The 26,453-nt window shown below is 38.5% G+C and overlaps 2 protein-coding genes across 4 annotated transcripts in view; one reads left to right on the forward strand and one right to left on the reverse strand.

Annotated features, from left to right (window-relative positions):
* The window catches only part of RAD9B (RAD9 checkpoint clamp component B), a 28,627-nt gene extending 9,206 nt beyond the window's left edge, over positions 1 to 19,421 (forward strand). For 2 of the 3 annotated variants that reach the window (XM_055550285.1, XM_055550287.1), the window contains 7 exons: positions 2,501 to 2,600; positions 4,997 to 5,103; positions 8,942 to 9,048; positions 9,135 to 9,199; positions 9,727 to 9,849; positions 11,046 to 11,316; positions 18,401 to 18,709. In XM_055550285.1, coding sequence (XP_055406260.1) covers positions 2,501 to 2,600; positions 4,997 to 5,103; positions 8,942 to 9,048; positions 9,135 to 9,199; positions 9,727 to 9,849; positions 11,046 to 11,316; positions 18,401 to 18,529 — 902 coding nt within the window. In that variant the 3' untranslated portion in view covers positions 18,530 to 18,709. Of the gene's footprint in view, positions 1 to 2,500; positions 2,601 to 4,996; positions 5,104 to 8,941; positions 9,049 to 9,134; positions 9,200 to 9,726; positions 9,850 to 11,045; positions 11,317 to 18,400; positions 18,710 to 19,152 lie in introns of those variants that run through there. The other variant, XM_055550286.1, reaches the window with a different exon arrangement.
* Positions 19,422 to 21,187: 1,766 nt separating this feature from the next.
* Positions 21,188 to 26,453, reverse strand: part of PPTC7 (protein phosphatase targeting COQ7) — a 46,417-nt gene continuing 41,151 nt past the window's right edge. Inside the window, exons 5-6 of the mRNA XM_055550292.1 lie at positions 26,322 to 26,451; positions 21,188 to 25,002 (exon numbers count right to left, since the gene is read on the reverse strand). Coding sequence (XP_055406267.1) covers positions 24,944 to 25,002; positions 26,322 to 26,451 — 189 coding nt within the window. The 3' untranslated portion in view covers positions 21,188 to 24,943. The remainder of the gene's footprint in view (positions 25,003 to 26,321; positions 26,452 to 26,453) is intronic.

Here is a 26,453-nt window from a genome sequence, read left to right on the forward strand (position 1 = left end):
GTAGGTGCTGGCCTCACATCCAATGGTCAGAAATGGGAGGGCATTCTACTATGAGGAAGCAGTGTGATCAAAGGCCTAAACTGAAAGTGTCTTGTTTGTGTTAACAAAAAAAGGGAAGGAAGCAAGCAGCAAGAAAAAGAGCGTCAGGGATGACAAAGAAATAAGGCATTACTTGGACATCCTTGGTAATACCAATACAATATTCACCTGAGTCAGATATTTGTTACAGAGGTATGATTGTACTTGTATATGCATGGACTGTTCCTGGAGAATACCTAAGAAACCGGTGACAGTAGGCACTCTGAAAAGAGTGCTAGGGTGGCAGGAGTCAGAGGTGGAGGGCGACTAACTTTCATTGTCTATTTTTGGTAGTTTTAAAATGTTATGCCTTGCGCATCTATTGTATCCTATTACGTATCCATCTAAAAGTAACTTGAAAATATTTTTTAAAATAAGATATGCCAACTTGTGAGCTTCATATCTTTCCAAAATAGCAGCCACAGTAACACCTTTAAAATAGGTCAGATTATGTCACTCCAGCTCAAAACTCTCAAAAACTCACCATTGTACCCAAGGTAGAAGCTGAAGATTTTACAATGGCCTGTGAGGTCCCACATGATCCAGGAGTCCCAGGCATACTTTCTCCTCAAGGGCTGGGCTGCTGTCCCCTCTGCCTAGCAAGCTCCCTCTCCAGACAGCGCATAGTTGGATCTTTTGAAGACCTCCTTCAGTCTTTGCTCAAATGGCATCTTTTCCATGAGGTCTTTCTTGAACTCCCTATTTAAAATTGCTACCCCCACCACTGGCACTCCCCAGCTCCCTTTCTGCCTTTTTTTTTTATTCCTGTGTACTTACTACTTTGTGACATGTGTGCACGCGTGCTAAATTGCTTCAGTCATGTCTGACTCTGTGCGACCCTATGGATTGTAGCCCGCCAGGCTCCTCTGTGCATGGAATTCTCCAGGGAAGAATATTGGAGTGGGTTGCCATGACCTCCTCCAAGGGATCTTCCTGACACAGAGATCGAACCCATGTCTCTCTCCTGCATTGGCAGGCAGGTTCTTTACTGCTAGCGCCACCTGGGAAGCCCACTATGTGATATACCAATTGTTTCATTAATACTTGTTTTCTTAGTGTGTACCTCTCTTTACTAGAATGTAAGGTTTGTGAGGTCTAAGATTTTTGTCCAAGTTGTTCACTGGTCCATAGCTCCCAAATCATCTCTTGTGTGGTAGATTACAAAAAAAAAACCTCATAAATTATCTGCAGGCTTTCCCTTCAAAAGCTGAAGTCTGTTTCCCCACTTCAAATCTCAGCTGGCCTTGGACTTGCTTTGATGTCAGTAGAATGCACTAGAATTGCTGTTGTGTGAGTTCCAAGCCTAGGCCTCAAGAGGCCCGTCAGCTTCCACTGTTAAACTAAGAACATTTCCATCAACACAAGAATAAGCATAGCCTGTGTAAACACCTGGAAGATTGGAGACCGTGTGGTGTGAGGCCCCAGCCATCCAAACTGTCCCAGTGTCCCAACTGTGAGGCCTCAGATATGAACGTGAGGCCATTCAAAACGATCCAGCCACAGTGAAGCCAGCCCAAACCAGAGGAGCCACTTAACTGAAAAGTGAAAAATAACAAACACTTGTTATTTTGAGTATCTGTATTTTTGATGATCATTAAAAACTAATTGATCAGCCTGGCAGACAGTAAGTGCTCAGTAAATATTTATGAAAATAATAAATATTGCTGTTATTAAGTTAAAAAAATAAGTTGAGAAATGCTATTTATAGTGAATCATTTTGATTCTCATTGTAACATTATTATGCTGTAGAAAGTTGTAGCCTACCTGGATTTTATTATATGGGCTCTATGTTCAAACTTAGATTCAGAAAAAAAGAAAAAGATAAATTCTGACTGTACTTGTTAAAACAGCTTAGCCTTGAAGTCATTTAACCAAGCTCAAGCTATAGCTTCCTCTTCTGAGATTAAGTACCTACCCCATAGAAATATTGAGAGGGTCAGAGATATGCCTGTGCAATGAACACTGTAGTTGTGGGTACACTGGACCATAGCCATCACTGCTCCATACTCCTCTCATCCTCGCAGAGGGAAAGAACACACAGATTCAATGCTCAGGTTTTATGTTCAAAGGTCCCATCCAGAAATAGCAGCCTTGGTTGAAAAATTCTGGAAGAGAATCATAGATATATGATTGGTAGTGGGCCATTACCATTTTACACACAATTTAAGAAGTTACCCATATTTCAAAAGAATGTGGGAACTCTGCTGCCTGTTTGGAGGGTGTGACGTGTTACATGGTGTCCACTAGGGAGCGATAAACACATTCATTTAGGGTTAGTGTTTCTTGTAACCTATGTGCATCTGCTAGATATTAAATATTACTTTAATTGTATCATTTTAATCCGAACTTAAAAGTGTAAAAGTCTTTAAAAATTTTAATTTTTCACTTAAAATTATTAATGGATTGCTTTATTATTTTTAAGGTATTAAAAAGATTCATAATGTGTGTTTTCAAGAAAGTCGGCCTTTGCAAGCTATTTTTCAAAAGAATATGTGTGCTAATACACTAGTGATTCAACCAAGGTAATGAGTTCTCTGTTGTTTTTTTCCTGAATATAGTATGGTCACAGAGTAAAGAATTAATGCCCTAGAACTTTTAAATCAAGTACATTTTTTAAAGTTAACATTAGACTTGGAGAAATCACCTTATAGGATCAAGAGGAAACCTGAAGAAAGATAATAGTAGATAATAACTGCCTAATGGTAGAAATAATAATTTATTGGCCAAGAGAGTTCTAGAAATATCCCATCGGTGGCTTGCTACATCAAGTGGTATTAAGAGAAAAATATATTATTTGACAACACTTTGCATTCATATGATGCTTTCTATAAGACACTGTGTGTCTCAAAACAGGCAGCACGAGGAAATCATAACAGATTTTATGTGATTGATTTTATCCCTGTTTGTTTGTTTTTTCCTAGAAAATGAGTGAGATATATTTGTCAGTGAGGGGGAATTCAATTTTTCAATTAAACCGTAGCATTAAACATTAATTATTTTGTAAGCCAAAAGATATTTTACCCTTCAGTTTAGTTCAGTTCAGTCGCTCAGTTGTGTCCAACTCTTTGTGACCCCATGAACCACAGCACGCCAGGCCTCCCTGTCCATCACCAACTCCCGGAGTTCACTCAAACTCACATCCATCGAGTCGGTGATGCCATCCATCCATCTCATCCTCTGTCGTCCCCTTTTCCTCCTGCCCCCCATCCCTCCCAGCATCAGAGTCTTTTCCAATGAGTCAACTCTTCACATGAGGTGGCCAAAGTACTGGAGTTTCAGCTTTAGCATCATTCCTTCCAAAGAACACCCAGGGCTGATCTCCTTTAGAATGGACTGGTTGGGTCTCCTTGCAGTCCAAGGGACTCTCAAGAGTCTTCTCCAACACTACAGTTCAAAAGCATCACCCTTACTGTTTTTTAAATTACAAAAGAAATACATACTCCTTGCAATGCATCTAAAATTTATAGAAAAGTGCAAAGATGAAAAATGAAAGTCTTTCTCCTCTACTTACCCCATATATTGCACTTGGCAGGTGTAACATCTGTTAACGATTTGGTGTATATCTTTTTACATCTTCTATTTATAGTCAGTTTGTCTATAACTTTCCCTCCCCTTTATCTATGGATACCTTTTTCTCTTTCAAAATTGTATCACATACTTTGTCGTTTAGTTGCTAAGCTGTGTCCAGTTCTTTTGCAACCCCATAGACTGTAGCCTACCACGCTCCTCTGTCCATGGGATTTTCCAGGCAAGAATACTGCAATGGAGTGCCATTTCCTTCTCCAGTGGATCTTGCTGACCCAGGGATTGAACCCACATCTCTTGCACTAATAGGCAGATTCTTTACCACTGAGCCACTTGGGAAGCCCACAACACATATTGAGTCCTGGAAATGAAACTGCTGGGTCAAAGGCTTACACAAATTTTAAATTTGCATACATATGGACTAGCAAATTGCTATCTGAAAAGTTTGTGCCAATTTACATTCCTACCAAAAGTGTAGGAGAATCCTTCCAAGTAAAGGATTATGATTAATCTTCAAAAATTTTACCAACCTGTTTGGTAGAAAATGGCATTTTAGTTGTTCTTTACTATGTCTATTTTATTACTAGGGAGCTTGAGCATCTTTTTACATTTATTAGAAGTTTGTATTTTTCTTTTTTGAATTGCACATTCATGTTGTCATTTTTTTGTATCAGCTTGTTTGATATCTTGTACCTCTCCCTTAACACTGGAAAAGGTCCCAGATTAATTTGGTAGGTGTTCCTGACATTTTGGCATTGAGAAACACTGCTAATCTAAGGTCTAGCATCAGGTTAACACCAACATTACAGAAATTCTAAGAATCTCATTTTTATCTAACCTCACTTGAATTTAAAAAATAAACCAGAACTTTTAATTCAATAATAAAAAGATAAATAACCTAACTAAAAAAAATGGGCAAAGGATTTGAATGGATATTTTTCCGAAGAATATACGCAAATGGCCAACAAGCACACGAAAAGATGATCAACATCATTAGTCCTTAGGGAAATGCAAACCATACAGCTTTAAATCTGTGAATTGTGTAGAATATGAATTGTATCTGAATGAAGGTGTTTTTAAAAAGGGAACCCAGGATGAACGGGCATTTGGGATGTCAGGACAACCTGGACCAGGGATTGAACCCAGGCCCTGGCAGTGAAAGCATGAGTCCTAACCACTGGAACACCCTGGAATTTCCAATGGTGTAGTTTTAAGATATACGAAAAATATAGCACGTCACGTGGAAGAATAGAGATAAGTCTTTGGGGTAGATTTTTCTAAAATTCAGGACAGTTCAACTATTTATTTCCAGATTAAAGATTTGAGTTCCATTTCATAAGATAATTTATTTCTGTTCTTCAAATAGTGTAATATTATTCATTGCATTTTATAGGGTGCTTGCTGAGGCAATTGTTCTTTTTACATCGAGTCAAGAGGAAGTTACTCTTGCTGTTACTCCACTGAAGGTTTGCATTAAGAGTTCTAATGAGGAATCAATGGGTAAGGATTATATCTGTCACTGTGCTTTGATGGAATATTACTTCCTGGCTTTCCTGATTACTCTATGGTTATACAGTAAATACTACTGGCATAATATTTATTCTTTACTAAAAGGCAGTAAAAGTAAAACATAGAAAGATCATCAAAATTTTCAAGAGACCAAAGAATTTTGTCAACCAGTAATTAAAATACTTGGCTTTGAAGTTCAAATTGTTTTAAAATTAGAATGGTTACTGAGAAAAATATTTTTTCAGTTAAAATTTTAAGGTCTATTTCTTATCCTTTGTATTTAGCATAAAGGAAGGGAAGAGGCCAGCCATCCAATTGAGATGATATTTGACCACATAAAAAGAAAAATTAACTTTAAGTTAGAAATGTAAGATATTCCAGATGGCAAATATGTAGGGCAGAAAATGTGAATATTTCTTTAGTTCACTCTTCCAAGAATTATCCAGATGGAATGGAGACACTATGGCATAATTAAATCTAGAGTTTTGCTGTTAAGGAAATTTGCTAGGGTATTTTTGGCATAAGCTGTTTGAGATTCTTTGACCTTGGATAATATTTGCGGGATGATAGCAGTAAAGAGTCCGACATGACTGAGGGACTTCACTTTCACTTTTCACTTTCATGCATTGGAGAAGGAAATGGCAACTCACTCCAGTGTTCTTGCCTGGAGAATCCCAGGGATGGGGGAGCCTGGCAGGCTGCCATCTCTGGGGTCGCACAGAGTGGGACACGACTGAAGCAACTTAGCAGCAGCAGCAGCAGCAAAAAAAGAATATTAAGGTAGAAACATTATTTGAAAGGTGGCGGATTCATGTTGATGTATGGCAAAACCAATACAATATTGTAAAGTAATTAACCTCCAATTAAAATAAATAAATTTATATTTTAAAAAAGTAAAAAAGATAAAATAAACACTGAAAAAAAATAAAGAAAGTGAAAAACCAGTATAACTAGTGCTTAAGGTGGGTCAGGTAACTTTGTAGTGTTTAGTTTTTGCCAGATGCTGTTCTAAATGGTTTACATTTGTGAATCCATTTGATCTTTGTAACAACTCTGTGATGTAGCTACTATTAGTATCCTCATTTTCCATATGAACAATATGAAGCACAGAGAAACTAAGTGACTTGCTGCTGTCTCACAGTTAATAAGTGGTGGATTATGATCTGAATAGAGGCTGTCAGGTTCCAGGGCTTAGGCTCATTACCACCGTGCTCTTGTTGCTTCTCTCGTCTCATCTAGTATTCTTTTTTGGCACTTAGAAGGGCATGATCTGGAAAGTATATGCGTGGCTAGTGAGAGGGTCTGTTTTATATTCATAATGCCATCTCTGAATAAAGATGGCCATTTAGTAACCAGGAGATGCTATCCCTTGTGAGTAGCTTTCTAATGAGTACTTATAGTTATGCTTGGCTGGGGACCCAGTTGTTTAATTTTATTATTGCACCTACTCTATTGCCAGCCCACTGGGAGTGACATGAGCCTTCTTTTCTTAATTTATTTTTTAAAATATTCTTTTTTTGTATTCTTGTCCATCATAGTTTATTATAGGATATTGAATACAGTTACCTGTGCTATACAGTAGAGCCGGGGCTGGACCGTGCCACCTGCCGGGGTCCAGCCCCGGCTCAGTAGGACATGCTTATCCACTTTACGTCTAATAGTTTGATCAGCTAATCCCAAACTCCCAGTCCAACCCTCCCTTGCCCTCCCCCTCCCCCATGGCAACCACAAGTCGTGACATGAGCCTTCTTGATTGAGATGAAGGTATTTGTAAGGTATTGTTTGGTCCTTTAAAAATATAAATACTAGGAGAACAAAGGAGAAATCCTTTGTTCTTATGCTTAAATAATTCATGTTCATTGAAGAAAATTAAAAACACACAAACAGCACATAAAGTCACCTGGAATCCTCCTATCTGGAGAAAAGCACTTAATATAGAAAAGCACTTTTCTATATCTTATATCTGAGAACAGGAGATTGGTTTAATTGGTGAAATACAATGAAGCTATTATTAAAAGTAGTCTTGGGAGTTCCCTGGTGGCCTAGCAGGATTCTAGGCCTTTACTGCCATGGGCCTGGGTTTAGTCCCTGGTTGGAGAACTAAGATCCTGCAAGCCATGCTGCACAGCCAAAAAAAAAAAAAAAAAATAGTCTTGTTTGTGTGTATGTATACATTTCTTTCTCTCTGGGTATGTATATCAAAGATGTTTATTGAAGTTAATATTGTAGTGGAAAACACAAAACACCAACACACACAAATAATTTGGAAAAGGTACTTATTGACATAAGGGACTGAGCTTCCCTCATAGCTCAGTTGGTAAAGAATCCACCTGCAATGCAGGAGACTCCAGTTTGATTCCTGGGTTGGGAAGATCTCCTGGAGAAGGGAAAGGCTACCCACTCCAGTGTTCTGGCCTGGAGAATTCCATGGACTGTACAGTCTATGGGGTCTCAAAAGAGTTGGACACGACTGAGCAACTTTCAGTTATTGACGTAGAAATATAGCCAGGATATATTATTGAATAGATTATAAAATGGTATGCATAGTATGATTGTATTTTCATTTTTAAAATGCACATGAAATTTTAATAAAAGAGAACAAAATTCACCTGTTATTGTCTGTCTTTTGGATTATAGCCATTCTAGTGACTTCACTTTCACTTTTCACTTTCATGCATTGGAGAAGGAAATGGCAACCCACTCCAGCGTTCTTGCCTGGAGAATCCCAGGGATGGGGGAGCCTGGTGGGCTGCCGTCTGTGGGGTCACACAGAGTCGGACACGACTGAAGTGACTTAGCAGCAGCAGCAGCAGTGGGTATAAAGTGTTGTCTCACTGTGCTTTTGATTTTCATTCCTCTAGTAACTAATGATGTTGAGTATCTTTTTGTGTGTGCTTATTGTTTATTTGTATATTTTCTTTGGAGAAATGTCTGTTCATATCCCTTGTTTATTTTTCACTTGAGTTATTTGTCTTTATTGTTCTGAATACTAGCGCCTTATCATATGTACCATGCTGTGCTAAGTCACTTCAGTCAACTCTATACGACCCTATGGGCCATAGCCTGCCAGGTTCCTCTGTCCGTGGGATTCTCCCAGCAAGAATACTGGAGTGGATTGCTATGCCCTCCTCCAGGGGATCTTCCCAAGCTAGGGATCAAACCTGTGTCTCTTATGTCTCCTGCATTGGTAGGCGAGTTCTTTACCACTAGCACCACCTGGGAAGCCCCCCTTATCATATATATATGATTTCAAATATTTTCTCCCGTTCTGTGAAGTTGATTTTTACTTTCCATTTTTTTCTTTTTTGGCCACCCCTCCCAGCTTGTGGGATAGAGGAAGTGGAGGTGGCAGTCTCTTAGTGCCTGGGCCCAGACCAGAAACTAGCACTAGATGACTCCACCACATACTATTAGTGAGAGTAAACAGAAAGCCCACTCACCCCAAGGGGAAGGGACACAGGTATAGACCCTACCACTCAATGAAGAAATGTCAAAGAACTTGTGGCTATTTTTAACCTACAATTTATGGTTATATTTACTTTTCTTTTTAAAAAAATATTTATTTATTTGGCTGCACTGGGTCTTAATTGCAGGATCTTCCATTTTTGTTGAGCTGTGTGGGATCTTTAGTTGCAGCAGGGAAGCTCTCAGTTACGAAATGTGGGATCTCGTTCCCTGACCAGGTATTGAACCCCAGCCCCCTGCATTAGGAGTAAGGAGTCTTAGCCACTGGACCACCAGGGAAGTCCCTGACTATATTTTCTTATTAAAATTTCACAAATACCTACAGAATTGATGTTATTCTTTATTTTCCTATAATATTGAACAGATCTGACCGATTCTGTATACAGTGAGATGTTTGTTGGTCCAGATGAGTTTGACTTCTTTCAAGTTGGAATTGACACTGAAATAACATTTTGCTTCAAAGAACTGAAGGTAAAACCAAAAGTAGTGTCCAGTTGGAATTATCAGTGGCAGTTTTTAATAAAGATTTCACATTTTTCCCCTTCTTTTCTTTTCAGGGAGTGCTGACATTTTCAGAAGCTATACATGCTCCTATAGCCATTCATTTTGACTTGCCTGGGAAGTAGGTCTTTGGGACATTTCTGAGTTTATTTCTTTTTCTTTTGTCGTATACTAATAAATAAAACCCTTTGGGTCACGTTGAAATTAATTCACACCTCAGGAATTCCTTAACTTTACTAGCAACACTTATCAAACTAAAATTTTGAAAGATGTTATAACCTAGTGTTCTTTTGATTGGTGACTTGATTTAGAAAAATACATTATTTTGCAGAGCGAAAACATTTATAAACTTGATATACTGAATAAATTGCCTAATTAGAAAATTATATATGCCTTAAACAAGTTAAATCTCTATGAAACTATGGTATGTTATACTTCAGAACTAAAATTTCAAAGAGATTGGGTTAGGATGTGATGATTTTTAAGGGCTCTTTTAAGTCTAAGGACTATCTCAATTTGTGAAAAAACGAATAAGACTTCTACTTTTACTGTTTCTTTTTACTCCAAAATCAGGTATCATTTTCTAATGTTTTCTCAGTGTCCATCAGAAAATGAGTGTGGTTTTTGCTCTGGTTTTGCCTTTTTTAGACCCATGGCTTTAAGTATTGACGATATGTTATTGGAAGCCAACTTTATTTTGGCTACATTAGCTGATGAGCCAAGTAGAGCATCTTCTCTACAAACACTATGTCTTTCACAAAAACAAAAAAGGTAAGGCTGTGTTTTTAATGTCTTTATTGGTTTGGATAAAGCTACTGCAATCTTATTCTGCAATAATTCAATGGCATTCATTTAGGAAACAACTGAGAAGGAAAACATTAAAAGATCTGAAATTTTAACTGAATCAGGAAGAGCTCCAGGAAGACCTAACTGTAACATAGAAATATCACCCATCTTTCACTTGGGTGAAAAGATACTTGCTTTTTTCTCTTGTGATCACAGTTTAACAGAACTGTCTGGTTTATCTTTGTCATTACCTAAAACTCATTTGTGATTTCAGTGGCTGTTTTTTAGGAGTGATAATAGTGTTAAGTTTCACAGGAAGGTTTGTATTCATTACCCAGAGCTCTCTTTCTTAGACATATGGACAGGCAGCCATTGTTTTTCTTTCTTTTTTTCCCTTTTGTCTCTCTCTTTTGTTTTTTTTTAAATTTTGGCTGCACTGCATGGCTTGCAGGATCTCAGTTCCCTGTCCAGGGACTGAACCTAGGCCACAGCAGTGAAAGTGTAATGTCCTCACCACTGGCCTGCCAGGGAACTCCCCCTTTTGCCTCTTAACTTTTTTTTTTTTTTTGGTGGAGGCTACTTCATAGTAAAAATAACAAATTTCTATGGGAAATTAGGAAAATGCAGTAAAGTACAAAGAATAAAGTGAAAACACCCACAATTTTACCAGCTAATGATAGCCACTGTTAATGTTTGGCACACTGTGTTGTGTTTCAGACTTTTAATTTTGCACATATTTACATTTTAAAACAAGATTGGCTCATATAGCATATGTAGTTTTGTATCCTGTTTTTTTCCCACAAAATATTATATTGTGAACATTTTCTAATATTGCTGATAATGACTTAGAAACATGCTTTTTAATGATTCTATACAATTTTATCATACAGATGTATTGTAATTTATTTGACTTTTTTTTTTTTCCTACCTATGCCCTTCTACTGTGTTATCAGACTGTCTCCTGCACACTTGAGTTGCTTTACTGAAAAATTTGAATCTGCAAGAGAATTTCTAAATAATCATATATGTGAATCTTAATTTCAAACAATTAGTTTGATGTTTTTTCAATATATTCCCTAAACTGGTGTTATCATTGTCATTTCATGTTGCTCCTTTAGTTATATACAAATATATATTTCAAAGTAAACAGTTCATTCATTTAATCTCTATTAATACCTCAGGTCAGAGCCGATACATTCAAATTCAAAGGCTGGTAAAAATGTAACCAGCAAGGTCCCAGAGTATATCTCAAGAAAAGTAGAACCCAAAAGGCTATATTCTGATGAGACTCCCACGAACATTTCTACATTGGAAAATTGTGGCAGCCCTTTAATGAAAAGAGCGAACAAAGACATTACTGAAGTACCCGAAAGCGATGGAAATATTAGTGAAGTACCAGAAAGCAGTATCAGCGACACGGAAGACGTGCCAGGGTCTCCATGTCTCAGGAAGGTAAAGGAACAACAACACTGAGACATAACTAAGCCAAGGTCAAGAGTTCTTGCTGTCCATCTCCCTTGTCAATCTCCCTGCCTCAGCCCACCCCCAATGTCCTGGAAATTAATTTCCTTATTTTTTGATGGGGAGAGCTGAAGCCGGTCTGAGATGGAGAAAAGGCTGATTTATACAATGTCAATACAAAACAAATTGTTCATTGAGTAATTCTAACAAAGTATGTTTCGAGATTTGAGTCACTTTTTTTAAAGAACAAATTATGATTGTTTATAGCATATTATCTTTGCATACAAATATTGATAATATGCCTAAGTCATATACTTTGTTTTCTAAAATAAGTGTCCTAATTTTCAAGTTTGGTCAAGAAATCTCTTATTCATGGTAGCACAGATATAAATTTCATCACAAGAAACATCACAAATTTCTTTGTAGTAGAGTCCCAGTTAATAACATTATTGTAATACCAATATTTTGCTATTATAGATGGATGATAAACTCTACAAAATGCTATAATGTTAAACCTTATGTCATCTACTGAACTGAAGATAAACATAATTTATTAGAAGTATCTTAAATAATGATAGTCCCCATTTTACATGTTTACATTAATGTTTTATTCAAGCTTGTTTTGCTGTTGTTATTATTGGTTTGGAAATATGAGTTTCTTAGAGTTAGAAATTTGAAAGAAGAAATAATATTGCTAGAAGTTACTACTTACTTCTCACTAGTCCTTTTCAGAATTGATAGCAATTAGCAAAATGGACCAATTTAAGTTGCATTTCCAAAGTGTCATTAGGATAGCAGTCAGTTTTTTTTTTTTTTTGGCAGTCAGTTTTTTACTAAGAGTAAGAGCAGGGAGCTGACACTTGCCATGTTACATACCCCTGTGAATTTTACATTTTTGACTTTATTTCATTTTTAAGTCACAATATCCACTGCTACTGGGCTTTCCTGGTGGCTCAGTGGTGAAGAATCTGCCTGCCAGTGTAGGAGATGCAGGTTTGATTCTTGGGTCAGGAAGATCCCCTGGAAAAGGATAATGGCAACCTACTCCAATATTCTTGCCTCAGAAATCCCGTGGACAGAGGAACCTGGCCAGCTACAATCCACGGGGTTGCAAAGAGTCAAATACGACTGAGCAATTAAATAATGACAATGCTGTAATAAAGACTTCTAGGATCGTAAAATTGGACAGTAAACTCCACTTATTATTCAGTTTGATCCCATAAGTGTTTATTGAATACCTGTTATATGCCCAGTACTTATGGCAATTTTCTCTTCTTGTTAATTACTAACTTGGCCATAAAAGAAAACTAAAATGTGTCTTTTCATTATGCAAAAACATTTTCCCCATCCTGTTTTTTGGTCACACATATTGTGCTTACTTTTATTTTTTTTACAGACAACAACAGGAACACATTTCCCTGCTGCTTCATCTCCCTGAAATTCACTAAGATTGCCAATTTCCTCACTAGGGAAAGTGACATTTAGAGCTGTAAGCTCCACAAGTTTCATTACAGCACTCTCTTCTTTTCTATCATGTCACTTACATCCTAAATTCTAAAAAGAAAACTCTACTTTGGAAGGGAAGTTTTTGCCTTAACTCCTGCAGAAATGAGATTACATTATGGGTAAATGATTTAGACCCTTATCATCTATCTGAACTACTGGGAGCCTTCTGATTGGCCTCCATACCTCCATTCTTCTCCATTCTTGTTTTCCTCCACACTGTACTAAAAGATTGTGTTTGGACCTTACAATGAGGTATAGGGCTCCTGGGTTGGCGCCTCTGTCTTGCCACTTGTGTGATTTGGGCAAGTTACATATCTTTGCTTCAGTTTTCTTTCTGTTAGTAAAATGAGGATAATAATGATGAATTGTTGTGAAATTGAATTGTTGTGAAAATTAATTGAGCTAATAGATGGAGCTGGCAGATGGTCATTGCTCAGCATCACTCTCCTGCTTTTAAATCTCTTGGATTGTCCACTTTTCCCATGGAATTTCACTTAAACTCCTTGAAATGGCATTAGGGGACTTTCCCTAGAGTATTTAATATAATCTTCTCATTTCCTCCTCTGAGGTCCAGTTCTAGTCCTTCAGACTATGTTTTAATGTCTGGTAGATTTAGTATCCCTTTGTAGATTTTGTCAGTTTTTTTCCTGGTTATTCCTGAGTATACATTTTTTATTTGAACTTTAATATCAACATATCCAACTCCATAAAAAAAATCTATTGGTGTTTTTTTTTTATTAGGATTTCCTTAAATTTCTGTTAACTTGAGGCTGTTAAGTGACATCTTTATGATGTTGAGTCAATCTGTCTATAAACACAGGCAATGTATTTCCCTTTATTCTGGTCTACTTTTGTGTCTTTCAGCCGTGTTTTAAAATGTTTCTCATACATTTACACATTTATTATTAAGCTTATTCCTAAATAATTAACCTGTTATATTGCTATTGTGAATGGATGTTATGTTTTCTGTTTTCTCACTGCCTTTTATGTATATGAAGGCTATTGTTTTTTGTGTTACTTTTATATCATACTACCCTGCTGACTAATGTTATTATTTCCATTCGTTTTATCACTGATTCTCTCAGGGTTTTTAGACATACTTACTATATGTCACTTTATTATATACCAATAGTTTAATTTCTTCTTTAATGCCTCCAACTGACTCTCTTGTTCAGTTGCATTAGCACATAACCTCTAGTACAACATTTGGAGTGGAGAGAATGGGCCTGCTTGCTTAGTTCCTGATCTTAATGGAAACGTTGTGCATATACTTTTGTGTTCTACTTTTGCTCATATTATTGCACCTACATTTCAGGGTAGTAGTATTCCTCTTTTCACTGTTCAAACTCCTACCCACCTTCAAAGCCCAACTCAAATGATACATCTCCTTCTGAAGTCTTCTCATTCTACTCATTTTTACTGTCACATAATAACTTGGTAGATATGCTTGTTACTCCACTAGGTAGATTGTGAGTTCATCAAGGGCAGACCTGAGTCTTATTCATCTCTGTATTCTTAGTGCATAAGCCAGTAGTTGGCAGACCTCCAGACCTGGTTTGGGATAGCCTGAGAAAATTTTAAAAATCCCTCCAATAGTATCACAAAATTCCAAAATGAAACCAATTTTTAAATTCACCTTATTAAAAAAACAAATATATGGTAGTATTCTACTTTGGGGAAGGGGGTTTTCAAAATTAAACTATTGTAGAGGAGTATTGGGCTTCCCTGATAGCTCAGCTGGTAAAGAATCTGGCTGCAATGCAGGAGACCCTGGTTTGATCCCTGGGTTGGGAAGATCCTCTGGAGGAGGGCATGGCAACCAATTCCAGTATTCTTGCCCAGAGAAGTCCATGGACAGCAGAGCCTGGCAGGCTACAGTCCATAGGGTTGCAAAGAGTCAAACATGACTGAGTGACTAAGCACAGCACAGAGAAATATTACTGTATTCTAAATAATGACCAATATTTTTTCCAATGTGGATTTTCAGTAAGTTTAATCAAGAAGTTGTACACACATACACACACACAAGAAGTTATACACAGCTCTCAGGGACACCAAAATGAGGAAAAATATCTAGAATTGTTATCTTTTTTTACTGAAGTATGATTGACCTACAACACTATGTAAATTCTATGTGCATAACATAATGATTCAGTATTGCCACACATTACAAAATGATCACGATAACAGAAATTTAGAGTGGTTTTCAAAGACCAAAGTCCCATAAAAGTTATGATAATATTGTTGACTATTTCTTCATGCTGTACATTTCATCCACATGACTCATTTATGTTGTAACTGGAATTTGTACCTCTTAATCTCCCTCACCTGGTTCACTCATCCCCCCACACCTCCCCGCTCTGGCAGCCACCTGTTTGTTCTCTGTATCTATGAGTCTCTTTCTGTTTCCTTATGTTTGTTCACTTGTTTTGCTTTTTAGATTCCATATATAAGTGAAATCTTATAGTGTTTGTCTTTCTGTGACTTATTTTCCTTAGTATAACACCTTGTAAGTTCATTGATTTTGTTATAAATGGTAAGACTTTTATTCTTTTTTGTGGCTGAGTAATATTCCTTTGTATATACGCACTGCATCTTCTTTATCCATTCATCTATTGATGGACACAGGTCACTTCTATATCTTGCTATTTTAAATAATGCTGCAAAGAATATAGGGGCTCAGATACTTTTTTGTGTTAGTGTTTTTATTTTTTTCAGAAAAATAGCAGGAGTGGAATTGCTGGATTGTAGGGCAGTTCTATTTTTAAGAAAACATGTATACTGTTAAATTTTTCTATAAAAATGCACCTTCTTACTCAATTCATACAGAACTTGGACTCCAAGTTACATAGCTATTCACAGACTTTCTGCATTAGAAGACTATTATATACTAGGGAAGGGCTTGATCATCCAGCCATGAACGATTTAGAGGCTGAAGAGTAGGTGGGGACAAGAGGGGGTAGCAAATGACATTTGACCTTAAGTCAATGGCAAATTCAGGGCAGCTCTCAAAGACCATAGTAAACTAAGATTTTTAGCTTACCAGTGTATTAGTTTCTTATTGCTGCTATAGTAAATTACCACAAGCTCAGTGGCTTAAGACAACACAAATTATCTTTCAGTTCAGAAATCCAAAATGGGTCTCATTGAGCTAAAATCAAAGTGTTGGCAATGCCGTGTTCCTTTGTGGAGACTAGGGAAGAATCTGCTTTCTTTCTTTTCCTTTCTTCTTGAGATCATCTGCATTCTTTAATCATGGTTACCCTTCAGCTTTAAACCAGCAATGGCTGGTGGAGTCCATTTCACATTTCCTCACTCTGATGCTGATTTCCACATTTAAGGGTCATTGTGATTTCCCATTGGGCCTACCTGGATAGCAGCCTTATTCCACTTGCTCTTTTAATTCCCCTTTGCCTTGTGATATATTCACAGGGTCCTGGGATTAAGATGTGGACATCTTTGGGGGTGAGGGCAGACCTCATTCTGGCTACCACAGGCAATATCACGGCTAATTTGGGGTGTTTCATCTGAAGCCAAGGTTCAGCAACTGCTGTCTGAAGTGCCCCATGCGGAGGGCATCTTCAGTTTCTGATTTGTAGGGATGAGCCAAGAATAGGGATCGTTTGTTTATTCATGCTTGATACCTACCATGTGACTCCCACCAGTGTTTGTTGAGGGCCTTGCACCATAGACGTGGGGTATACAATGGTGTGCAAAATAAACAAGAAAGGTTCCTACACTTGATTATAAACTGGGGATGTGGGGGTGGGGAGGTAGACATTAAACAATCATATGACTAAACATATGATAATTTAAAAAAACTAACCTGTGGTAAAGGGAAAGTTCAGGGTGCTTTCAGAGGATTTAAAGTGTGAGCTGACCTAATCCAGGAGGTCAGAAAGTCTTTGAAACTGGTGTTTGGAGCTGAGCTGGAAAGGATAAGATAGTAGGGGGAAGCTGAGTGGATGTGGCATGTGCAAAGGCCCCTGTCATGGAGGGAGTGTGGTAGTTTTAAGGACCTGGAGGAAGACCAGTGTGGCCAGAGGGCAGATAGACGGGGGAAACAATGGCACAGGGTGAATGAAACTGGAGCAGTGAGTGAGTTCCAACTCATGTCGGATGTAAATGGCCATATCAGGTACTGTGGCATTGAAAGTATTTGAAGGGTTTTAACAGGGAAAGCTGCCCACAGTGCAGTGAAGCAAGACTGGAAACTCAGTTGTGGTGAGTGAAAGATGGTGATTCAGTAGCAAATGGAGAGAAGTAGCCAAAGTAAACACCTAATTGAAGAAATAAAACAGCAGGACTTTGTGATGGATCGGTCATGGAGCTTAAGGGAAAGGGAGGTATCAAGGTTGGAGAAACAGGTTCAGTGCTAAGATCATGAATTCTATTTTGGATGTAAGTTGCAGAAATCAAGTAGGATATAGGAAGCTCAAATTCTAACTGTGAGACTCCCTGGCATATACACAGTAATTTCTGCAAGCAGTGTGAATGTGTGTTCTAGAGAGAGGGTATGGCAGAGAAGACTGCCACCATCTAAAGCAGTGGCTCTTAACCACAGCCAGGGGACACAGAGTCATCAATGTCTGCAGACACTTCTGGATGTCACAGTTCAGGAAAGCGGGCTGCTACTGGCATCTCGGGTAGAGGCCAGGGGTGCTGCTCCGTGTCCTCCCAGGAGCAGGACAGCCCGCACAGCAAAGAAACTTAAGTCCTCCAATGTCAGCCGTGCTAAGGTTGAGAAACCCTGATTCAAAGTGTGGGTAGAAGAGGGTAAACATTCATCTTTGTTTCATTTAAAGAGAAATAAATTTAATAATAATAAAAGGCAAGCCAACTGAAAAGAGCAACCAGAAGAACATAGCATGGGGAAGGTATGAGAAGAAAGTGTCAGAGTGAGTATCTAGTGGGGTGGAGACTGAAATGGCCATTAGTTTAGGGAATCTGGCAATTTTTGGTGACCATTATAAGGACAATTTCTGTATGAGGGTCAGGAGCTTTTTTAGATAGGACCTAAGAATAGGAGAATAAGAAGATAGAGAAAGCACCTGTAGACAGTTCCACAGCAGAGATTAAGTTGGAGGGAGGACGTGGATGAGGCTATATATTTTAATGAGACATCTGATTATTTTAAAATGCTGATATTCCTATCCAGTAGAGGGGAGGCATGGGAGGGGCTGGGAGTCAGAGACAGGGAGGGAAGGACTGACTCTGGTCAGGAGTAGCTTCTGTCACAACAAGAGGGAAAGGGGAGAGGATGGGTGAAGTGGAGGAAGATAGCCAGCAGTCTCCATCTGTTCCCCACAGCCCTGGTGTTGGTTTTAGTGGCTCGGGCAGGGTAGTCCAAAGCAGATCACTGATCCCAAACTGTGTGCCTCTGGAGTCCAGGGAAGGGTTTTACTTTAGGATGTTTTGGGCCACTCATGAAGGTTCTGGGTATCTCATGAACCATCAGCTAATGTGAGACCAGACCACAGTGGCTGAGTTTCTGAAAAGGGGCATTTGATAAGCACTAACCTGCTTTGAATAAACAACAGTTATTCTCCCCACCCCCACCCCCCCACAGTTCTCTTCCATGTTCTTTGGAGCAGCTTCTTCTGACCAACAAGAACCCTTCAGCCTCCCTTTCCAGAGTCTGGCAACAGCAAGTGACAGTGAAGAGGACATGAATAATGGCAGTTTCTCCACATTCTAACAGTGATGGCTGAGCTCACCCCCCTGCCAACTTAACTGGTTCACTTGTACCACAAACACATTTTCACATTTAAATCTGTGAAGATATTGTCTTGGGCTTCCTGGAGAATGGGCTACTGCTTATCTACACATCATCTTATACAACCACCATATCTAGAAATAACTACTTGTCAATAAATGTAACTTGCTTTAAATCCATTATGCTATGTGGGAGGCAGAAAAGTTTTTTGTGTAGGGAAAAAGCTCATTAGAATTTTCTTCAGTTCAGGGAATTCCCTGGCAGTACAGTGGTTAGGACTCTTGAGTTTCCATTCAAGGGGCAAGGGTTTAATCTCTGATTCGATCACAGATTCTGTCTCTGGGACCTAAGATTCAACAAGCTGCATGGTGTGGCCAAAAAAAAAAAAGAATTCTTCAACGTATTGTTTATTTACAATAGAGTTTTTAGCATTTTCTTTGCCAGTTTTATAGTTATTTAAACTTCCTGTAGCAGAGTGCATCAGAATGGCTTGTAAAGTTCAGGTATCTTTTGTATTTGATTGCAAGTATTTGAGTTTTGATGCTTTCTGACAGATGAAAACGTCCTGCAATCTTTTCTCATGTAAGATCATAACTTTTACACAGCAGGGGAAGAAGAGAGTGAGGTGAATGGAGAAAGCAGCATCAACATATAGCACCATGAGGTGTAAGATGGATAGCTGATGAGACGTTGCTGTACAGCAAGCACAGGAGCCCAGTCTTGTGCTCTGTGATGGCCTGGAGGGACTGGATGAGGGGAGCCCCAGAGGGAGGGGATGTATGATTATGGCTGATTCACATTGTTTTATGGCAGAAACCAACCCAACATTACAAAATTTAAAATAAATAAAAGGCAAAACACCCAACTTTTTCTCCATTGCTTATATTAAGAATTTAAGTTAAATAATGTGACTTAAAAATTTTGCAGTGTGATGCAGAAAAGAATGGAAGGGATGCCAAAAAATTATTTCTGTATTAGCTGACATAGAACAGCAGCCTCCACTGCCAAGAGAGCCTGGGTCTGGAGTGGAATGAGGGGGAAGATTAATGTCTCTGTTCTTTGCCTCTTTAAGAATTAGCTTCTTACCTGCACAAGCTAAACAATCTGACACAATAACATTGTTATGTAACATCTTACGATGTATGCCTCTCCCTCCCCTAAACCTGTTTCTAGTCAGTTATAACCTGACAAACTAGACTTCTGTAACACCTTATTGTTAAGTCTGTGAAACCATCAAATCACAAGGAAATATTAACTGGCAAGCAATTGTGCTTTAGATTTTGTGAGGATTAACTAAACAAAGGTGGCTGAGTGGATTAGTAAACTTTAGAACTGTGAACAGAGTTCTGACTAAAACCAGAATGAGTCTGGCTCATGTAGCTTGGTGATGAGTCAGAACTGCCCACAATAACCTAATAAAAACTCAAGTTCATCCCGAAATGTTCCTCAGTGAATGAAAATGGGCTTTCACCAAGCTTTTTGTGGAAATCAGCAATGCCCACATAATTCCACATTGTAGGCTAAAGATTTATGTATCTTTTGTTTATGCTGATGATTAGCAGTGAATTACACATATTCCTAACAAATGCAGATGACTACCCAGAGGATATTATATCCAAGAATAAGTGTATGTCTCATCGCTGAGGATGAAGTTTCTGATTCACTCACTGAAATGGGCCAGGGTGGTTTAGCCTGTGAAGGCACCATCATCATTGATCACCTAGATTCAGCACTGGTCTGTAAAAGATAGTTACACTGTCAAGTTGTATATAGTTTGGATTTTAGAAATTGGATACAGAATGCTAAATTTAAATGACACCAGATTTGTGTGTAACCTCACATATCATTTAAAAGATGCTAAAATTTTCCCAGCTGGGAGAACAGCTACAGCCATGAAATTAAAAGACGCTTACTCCTTGGAAGGAAAGTTATGACCAACCTAGATAGCATATTGAAAAGCAGAGACATTACTTTGCCAATAAAGGTCCGTCTAGTTCAAGGCTATGGTTTTTCCAGTGGTCATGTATGGATGTGAGACTTGGACTGTGAAGAAGGCTGAGCGCCGAAGAATTGATGCTTTTGAACTGTGGTGTTGGAGAAGACTCTTGAGAGTCCCTTGGACTGCAAGGACATCCAACCAGTCCATTCTGAAGGAGATCAGCCCTGGGATTTCTTTGGAAGGAATGATGCTGAAGCTGAAACTCCAGTACTTTGTCCACCTCATGCAAAGAGTTGACTCACTGGAAAAGACTCTGATGCTGGGAGGGATTGGGGGCAGGAGGAGAAGGGGGCGACAGAGGAGGAGATGGCTGGATGGCATCACTGACTCGATGGACGCGAGTCTGAGTGAACTCTGGGAGTTGGTGACGGACAGAGAGGCCTGGCGTGCTGCAGTTCATAGGGTCGCAAAGAGTCGGACACGATTGAGTGACTGAACTGAACTGAACTGAAACTGATGTACTAAATCAGCTGGTGAAAAAGAGCCTTAGCGATAAACTAGTGAAAGACAGAAACGATAGCCACAAAGTATGGAGTCACTGCTAGACTGAGACGCTTGGAAATGAGGACCTGATAGAGACCAACAAACTCAATGTCAAGGACAGTGTCTTGTTACTACTCAAATTAAATGGAGTACACAGATTAGTATAAATACTATATTTATTAAATATCTTTACAGTTTATTTAAATGTATTTACAGAACTATTCCTGCATAAGTTATACTTCAGACATCCAATTCAGGTCATTGCCTCTTGGGTAATAAGACAAATAATGATAGTCTCAACAGAAAAAAGCAGCTTATTAGCATACACAAATTCAAACTTGCTTCATTGTTTAGCCATCTTTGCCATAAACTACCTGCTTACAGTTAAAATTTTGACATGGACAACTGCTGATTTTTAACTAAGAAGACCAATTTTGCAAATAATTTTTTTTTTTAACAAGTGGAATCCAAATGTTTTCTAAGCAGATTTTGTTTTTTTTGCTATTGCAAAATTTGTTAAATGCACAAATGTGATAGTTTCCGGGAAAATTGGATGCTGTAGCTTCTACCAAAGATAGCTGGTATAAGGTGACAAGGAACCATGAACTTAATCAAAAGTACAAACATTTACAGTTCTAGCCAATCTTGTTTACAATCTCCAAAATGCTCAAAACTGACTCAGTGAATTCCCACAATTCCTGCCTTGTTACTTGATGTGGTACGTTGGCGGTACTGAAGGTGGTACTGAAGGCCACTGTTCTACCCAGAACAAATGCAACTGATGGGATAAGATACCTGCCCACCATGCAAAGCTTGAAGTCTATTTTCTAAATCTAGTCACAGCCCAACCCTCAGACATGCACAATTGGAATGGATTCTTTTGTGATTTAGTACCCATCAACCATGTCAAGCCAGTACAGTAATTCAGGACAAAGAACTTGTTCTCCCAACCTCATTTCTTCTTTCAGTTTTAAGAGCCTATGTATGGACTCTACTGCATATCCATTCGGTAATTTTTTTTTTTTTTTTTTTTTTGTGCGCAGGCAGCCTAAGTTCACAGGAAGAAATAAGGTTCTGATATGTTTAGAGTGCACACTTTAAAACAGAACAAAATAAAAATTTCAAGCATGTGATAAAAATATTGACTTTTATAATACAGTATTGCTTTATAAATATAGATGGAAAAGCTATAAACTTTACTGGTCTTTGGTGCATCCAGAGAGGGATAAATAATTTGCCATTTGTAAATTAGAAATCCAAATTCTCTTTTGTTATAAAAGTCCACTACACGAGGCAAATGTGTGTGTTTATACTGCTTGATTTAAAGTACAATTAACACATCAAGTTTTGAATTAGACCCACCAAGTGGTACATGTCAGGCACACCCCACAGACTTGGGTCCTGTGGCCTGGAAAATTCCAGTATGGGTACCTACACAGCCTCTGACCATTGAGAGTAGGAGAGTTGTTAAACAGCACTCCAACAGACCCCCAAAGTCATAAAATTAAGTGCATAACACAAAAAGGGCAGGGGGGAAAAACAGAAAATATTCTGCGTCCCTAATCTGCAGGCCAGGTCCAAAGTCAACTCCCCTGTGAAACTCAATTCTTGTCCCACTGTTTTCAACATCACTGAAACACGTCGTCAATTTCTAACGATCATTTCTCAAAAAATACTAAGTTGATTAAATGAGTTGTGTAAAATACCATCAATCTACCTTTATGAAGACGGTGTTTGATGAGTTTAGATGAGTGCAGAGAAAAGCCAGTGACTTGACCAGCACTGCTCTTACCAGGAATTAAATGTATGCAATGGAAAATTAATACAAAATAAACCTGGATCATAAGGCTCCATGCCTCTGACCAGAAATAATTAAAAACCCAACAAAAGAAGTTGTCAACTTCTGAACAACTACTGAAGTTGTCAGTCCAGGTGTAAATGTATTCCTTCCAACAAAACCTTTCTGGATGCAACTTTCTTCACTTTTTAAATACAGAAAGACTGCAAATAGTTTGTGCAAAATAAATACCCTGCCACTTGCCACTCACTCGTCTGTGTATTATCACAGCACGATGGGTTCTCATTATTTGAACAGTCTCTCTCCACTCCCTACCCCACCCCCCCGATCTCCTTTACCAAATTCTGTTTTGTCAAGTTAGGGTAGTTAAGGCATTCTGACAAGTAATTAAAGGTGATTCAAAATAGGTATCTAAACATTATGCCAATTTAGGAATAGTAGATAAATTACTGAACGGCTTACAAATGAATAACTCATTCTTATTATAAATGAAATGCCTGTTACAAGCATGATGCATTGAAATATAGTAATGACATGTACATGGTACATGTTAAACAATTTTAAATAAAACAAGCTTGACAGTTACTCAAATATACAGTACAAATTCACAAAACAAAATCTTTTTAAAACAAGTTGAGGTAACCTCAAACATAAGTTTTAATGCAATAAACCAGGGAGTAAGTATCTCCTTTAGAGAAAGAGACTTTCTATGTTCTCCTCAAGTAGATTCTCATCAGGTTTAATTGCATTCTTATCTATACACCAATGTTACCTGACTTATATATAAAACATGGCTTTAATTTAAGGATTTCTAAGTATATATATTTTTCTACCACCAAGTTAATGAAGGAAAAAACTGACCCCAAAATATATATCTTTACAGCAGTCGACTTGTACACAAATCTTAAAAATAACTTTGAGCTTGCAGATAATGGAAAAACTGAATACGGGTTAATTTTATAGGAAAACTATACACTGCAAGATGGCTATTTGGAAACTGTAAACATTAAGCTTGATTTGGAAACCCCTAAATTTCTGTGGAGGGCAAATGCAAATGTCAGGTCATCACTAGACATCTTCCTCGTGGACTCTTGTGCCACTCCCATGGTGCTCTTTCACATGGACTCCCTGGATTTGGTACATGCTCTACAGAAAGCAAGGCTACTAACAACAGGTCTAAGACACGAGGGGTAGCATGACCTGATGGGCCAACAAAATTCAAAGTTAGAGCTGTTCATTCTCAACCCTTCAGGCCTGTGGACCTAGAGCTCTCACATGGGGGAATCATACCAGACAGCTGGGAGGAATTTCAGCTGCAACATTAAATACCTAGGCCTTGAGGAATTTTATAACCTTGAATAATATTCCATTAAAAAATTCTGGTAAGGAGTGTCCCCAACCCCTCCTGCAGATAAGCCACCAGCCTGTGATATGCACTAAAATGCTGAAACTTTCATCACAGGAGCACAATTAAGCATCTTTTAAAAACCATGAAACATTTGCATCCATAGAACTAAAGTGAATTTCTTTCCAACCTGCAAAGAAAAAAAAAAGCTCCCAGGATCAAGATTTTATAATCCAGAGCAATGTTTTAGAGCAAAATTATAAGCCCCTGAAAAATAGGAGTTTATAATGAAAACATAAAGCCACACTCGATCATAACACAGACTGTATAGTACACGTGTAACACATTGTTTGATGAGTATGTTTCTAGTAGATGTATCATAACATACAATTTGTGTCAGACTTTTAAAATCCCTTTTACACACTGTAATTTTGAATTCACTTTACCAATATTACTCATTTTCAATACTTCAACCGTTTTCAAAAAAGTAATAGTCATTTTGGCTTTGAAAACATCCATCCCATCATGGAAAGGACAATGTGAAGGCCAATCTTCAGATCTTGATTTTCTTCAAATGTTGCTGGCAGATATGAGCAGTAGAATGACAGTAGTGGTTCTCAACAATGGATCTCAGAGAGACAGGCAAAGGTTTACATCACTGGCCATTGAGATCAGTGGCAAAGAGACGTGGTCCTGCCAGCAGGATCAGCACACACGGCAGGGCAGAATCTGGGATGATGAAGGGGAGGCGGGAGCCGACACCGAGGCGAGTCAGTCTGTATACTCAGCCACTATCGAGAGAAGGACGGTGATGTCATCTGGCTTTCCACCTACAATGAAAATGAAAATGTATTCATACATTCTAAAAGGAAAAATCAAGAAAAAAATATAAGCCTAAATAAGTAAGTACTAGGGAAAAAACAGGTTTGTCAATATACTCTAGTAGAAAAAAAGGGGGAAAAAAATCGATAAAATAGTTAAAACACACCAAGAAATTACATCTAATTTAATTGAACCTTTAAAAAAAATCCTCTCTGCTCCTTTACAATAGGAGCTTTGTTAAAATGGCCACCACAACATCCTCTGTATAGCAATCACAATAAAGACAAAATGTTACTAAGATTTATTCTGCCTGACGCGAAAGTTCTATGTTCCAACCCCTGTAATCCTAATTTGGACAAACATACCCAATGTTTTGAAACTAGTTGATAGTCTTGTAGTCTAATCTGGCAAACAGCTATGGCATGTGCTTTTTTTCTATTTAATATCTCCCAGACAGCTAAGAAATGCTTTACGTGTCATAATATACCTGCAAGAAACTGACCAACTCTGCAAGTGCTAATGTTTGTACCAATATGTTATCCAAGCTCAAAGCTGAGCTATTGGCCCACTCCCAAAGTTACACATTGCTCAGTAGATAGGAAGAGTCTAGGCAAGGAGAGTCTTCCCTTTTCAAAACATCCTATAGAGGCAGGTGGGCTGAATTGGGAGACTAGGACTGACATATACACTGCTATGCATAAAACACGTAACTAATGAGAACCTACTGCACAGCACAGGGGAACTCTACTCAGCGCTCTGTGGTGACCTAAATAGGAAGGAAATCCAAAAAAGGGGACATATGGCTGATTCACTTTGCTGTACGACAGAAACTAACACAACACTGTAAAGCAATTAATTACAATTAATAAAAATTAATAAAAAACAAAAAACTTGCTGTAGCAATTTGGTAGGCAAATACTGTGAATGAGTCCCACAAAGCCAGAGGAAGGGAGAAGTGAAATGTCAGACTTGTGAAGGGCAGAATGTTTAAACCATTAGCTATGTCCAGGCCCTCCAGGCAGAACTCGGAGGTTTTCTGGGCTCGGGTCCAAGCAGAGCATTGGCGGCGATAAAGGGCTTCAGGTTCCACCTGCCCCTGCAGCCAATGAAGTGCAGTTCTGAAGGGCACCTCTGTAGGGAACACATGCACTTGCCGTCCTCCGGTGTTCGGGCCTGCTGACCTTGTTCAGAGTCACCGGCTCACAGCTGGGGGAGGACCCCTCAGCAGTCTCACCCCAGTGCAGCAGCGGGCCTCACACACAGCCCAGAATGCTCCCATCTCCTATGTCCCCAATTAGTCCTTACGAAGGTCCCAAAGAATGCTTACCTCTCACATTCAATCCGTTGTCACATGCAAACTGTGCAAAAGGTGACATATAATTTGGGTCATAGGCCAGCTCATGAGCTTGCTCAGCAATGCTTCTTGCCGTCTGTTGTATACTCTCATAATTTGAATTCT

The sequence above is a fragment of the Bubalus kerabau genome, chromosome 16 (genome assembly GCF_029407905.1).
Source record: "Bubalus kerabau isolate K-KA32 ecotype Philippines breed swamp buffalo chromosome 16, PCC_UOA_SB_1v2, whole genome shotgun sequence".
Classification (NCBI taxonomy): Eukaryota; Metazoa; Chordata; class Mammalia; order Artiodactyla; family Bovidae; genus Bubalus; species Bubalus kerabau.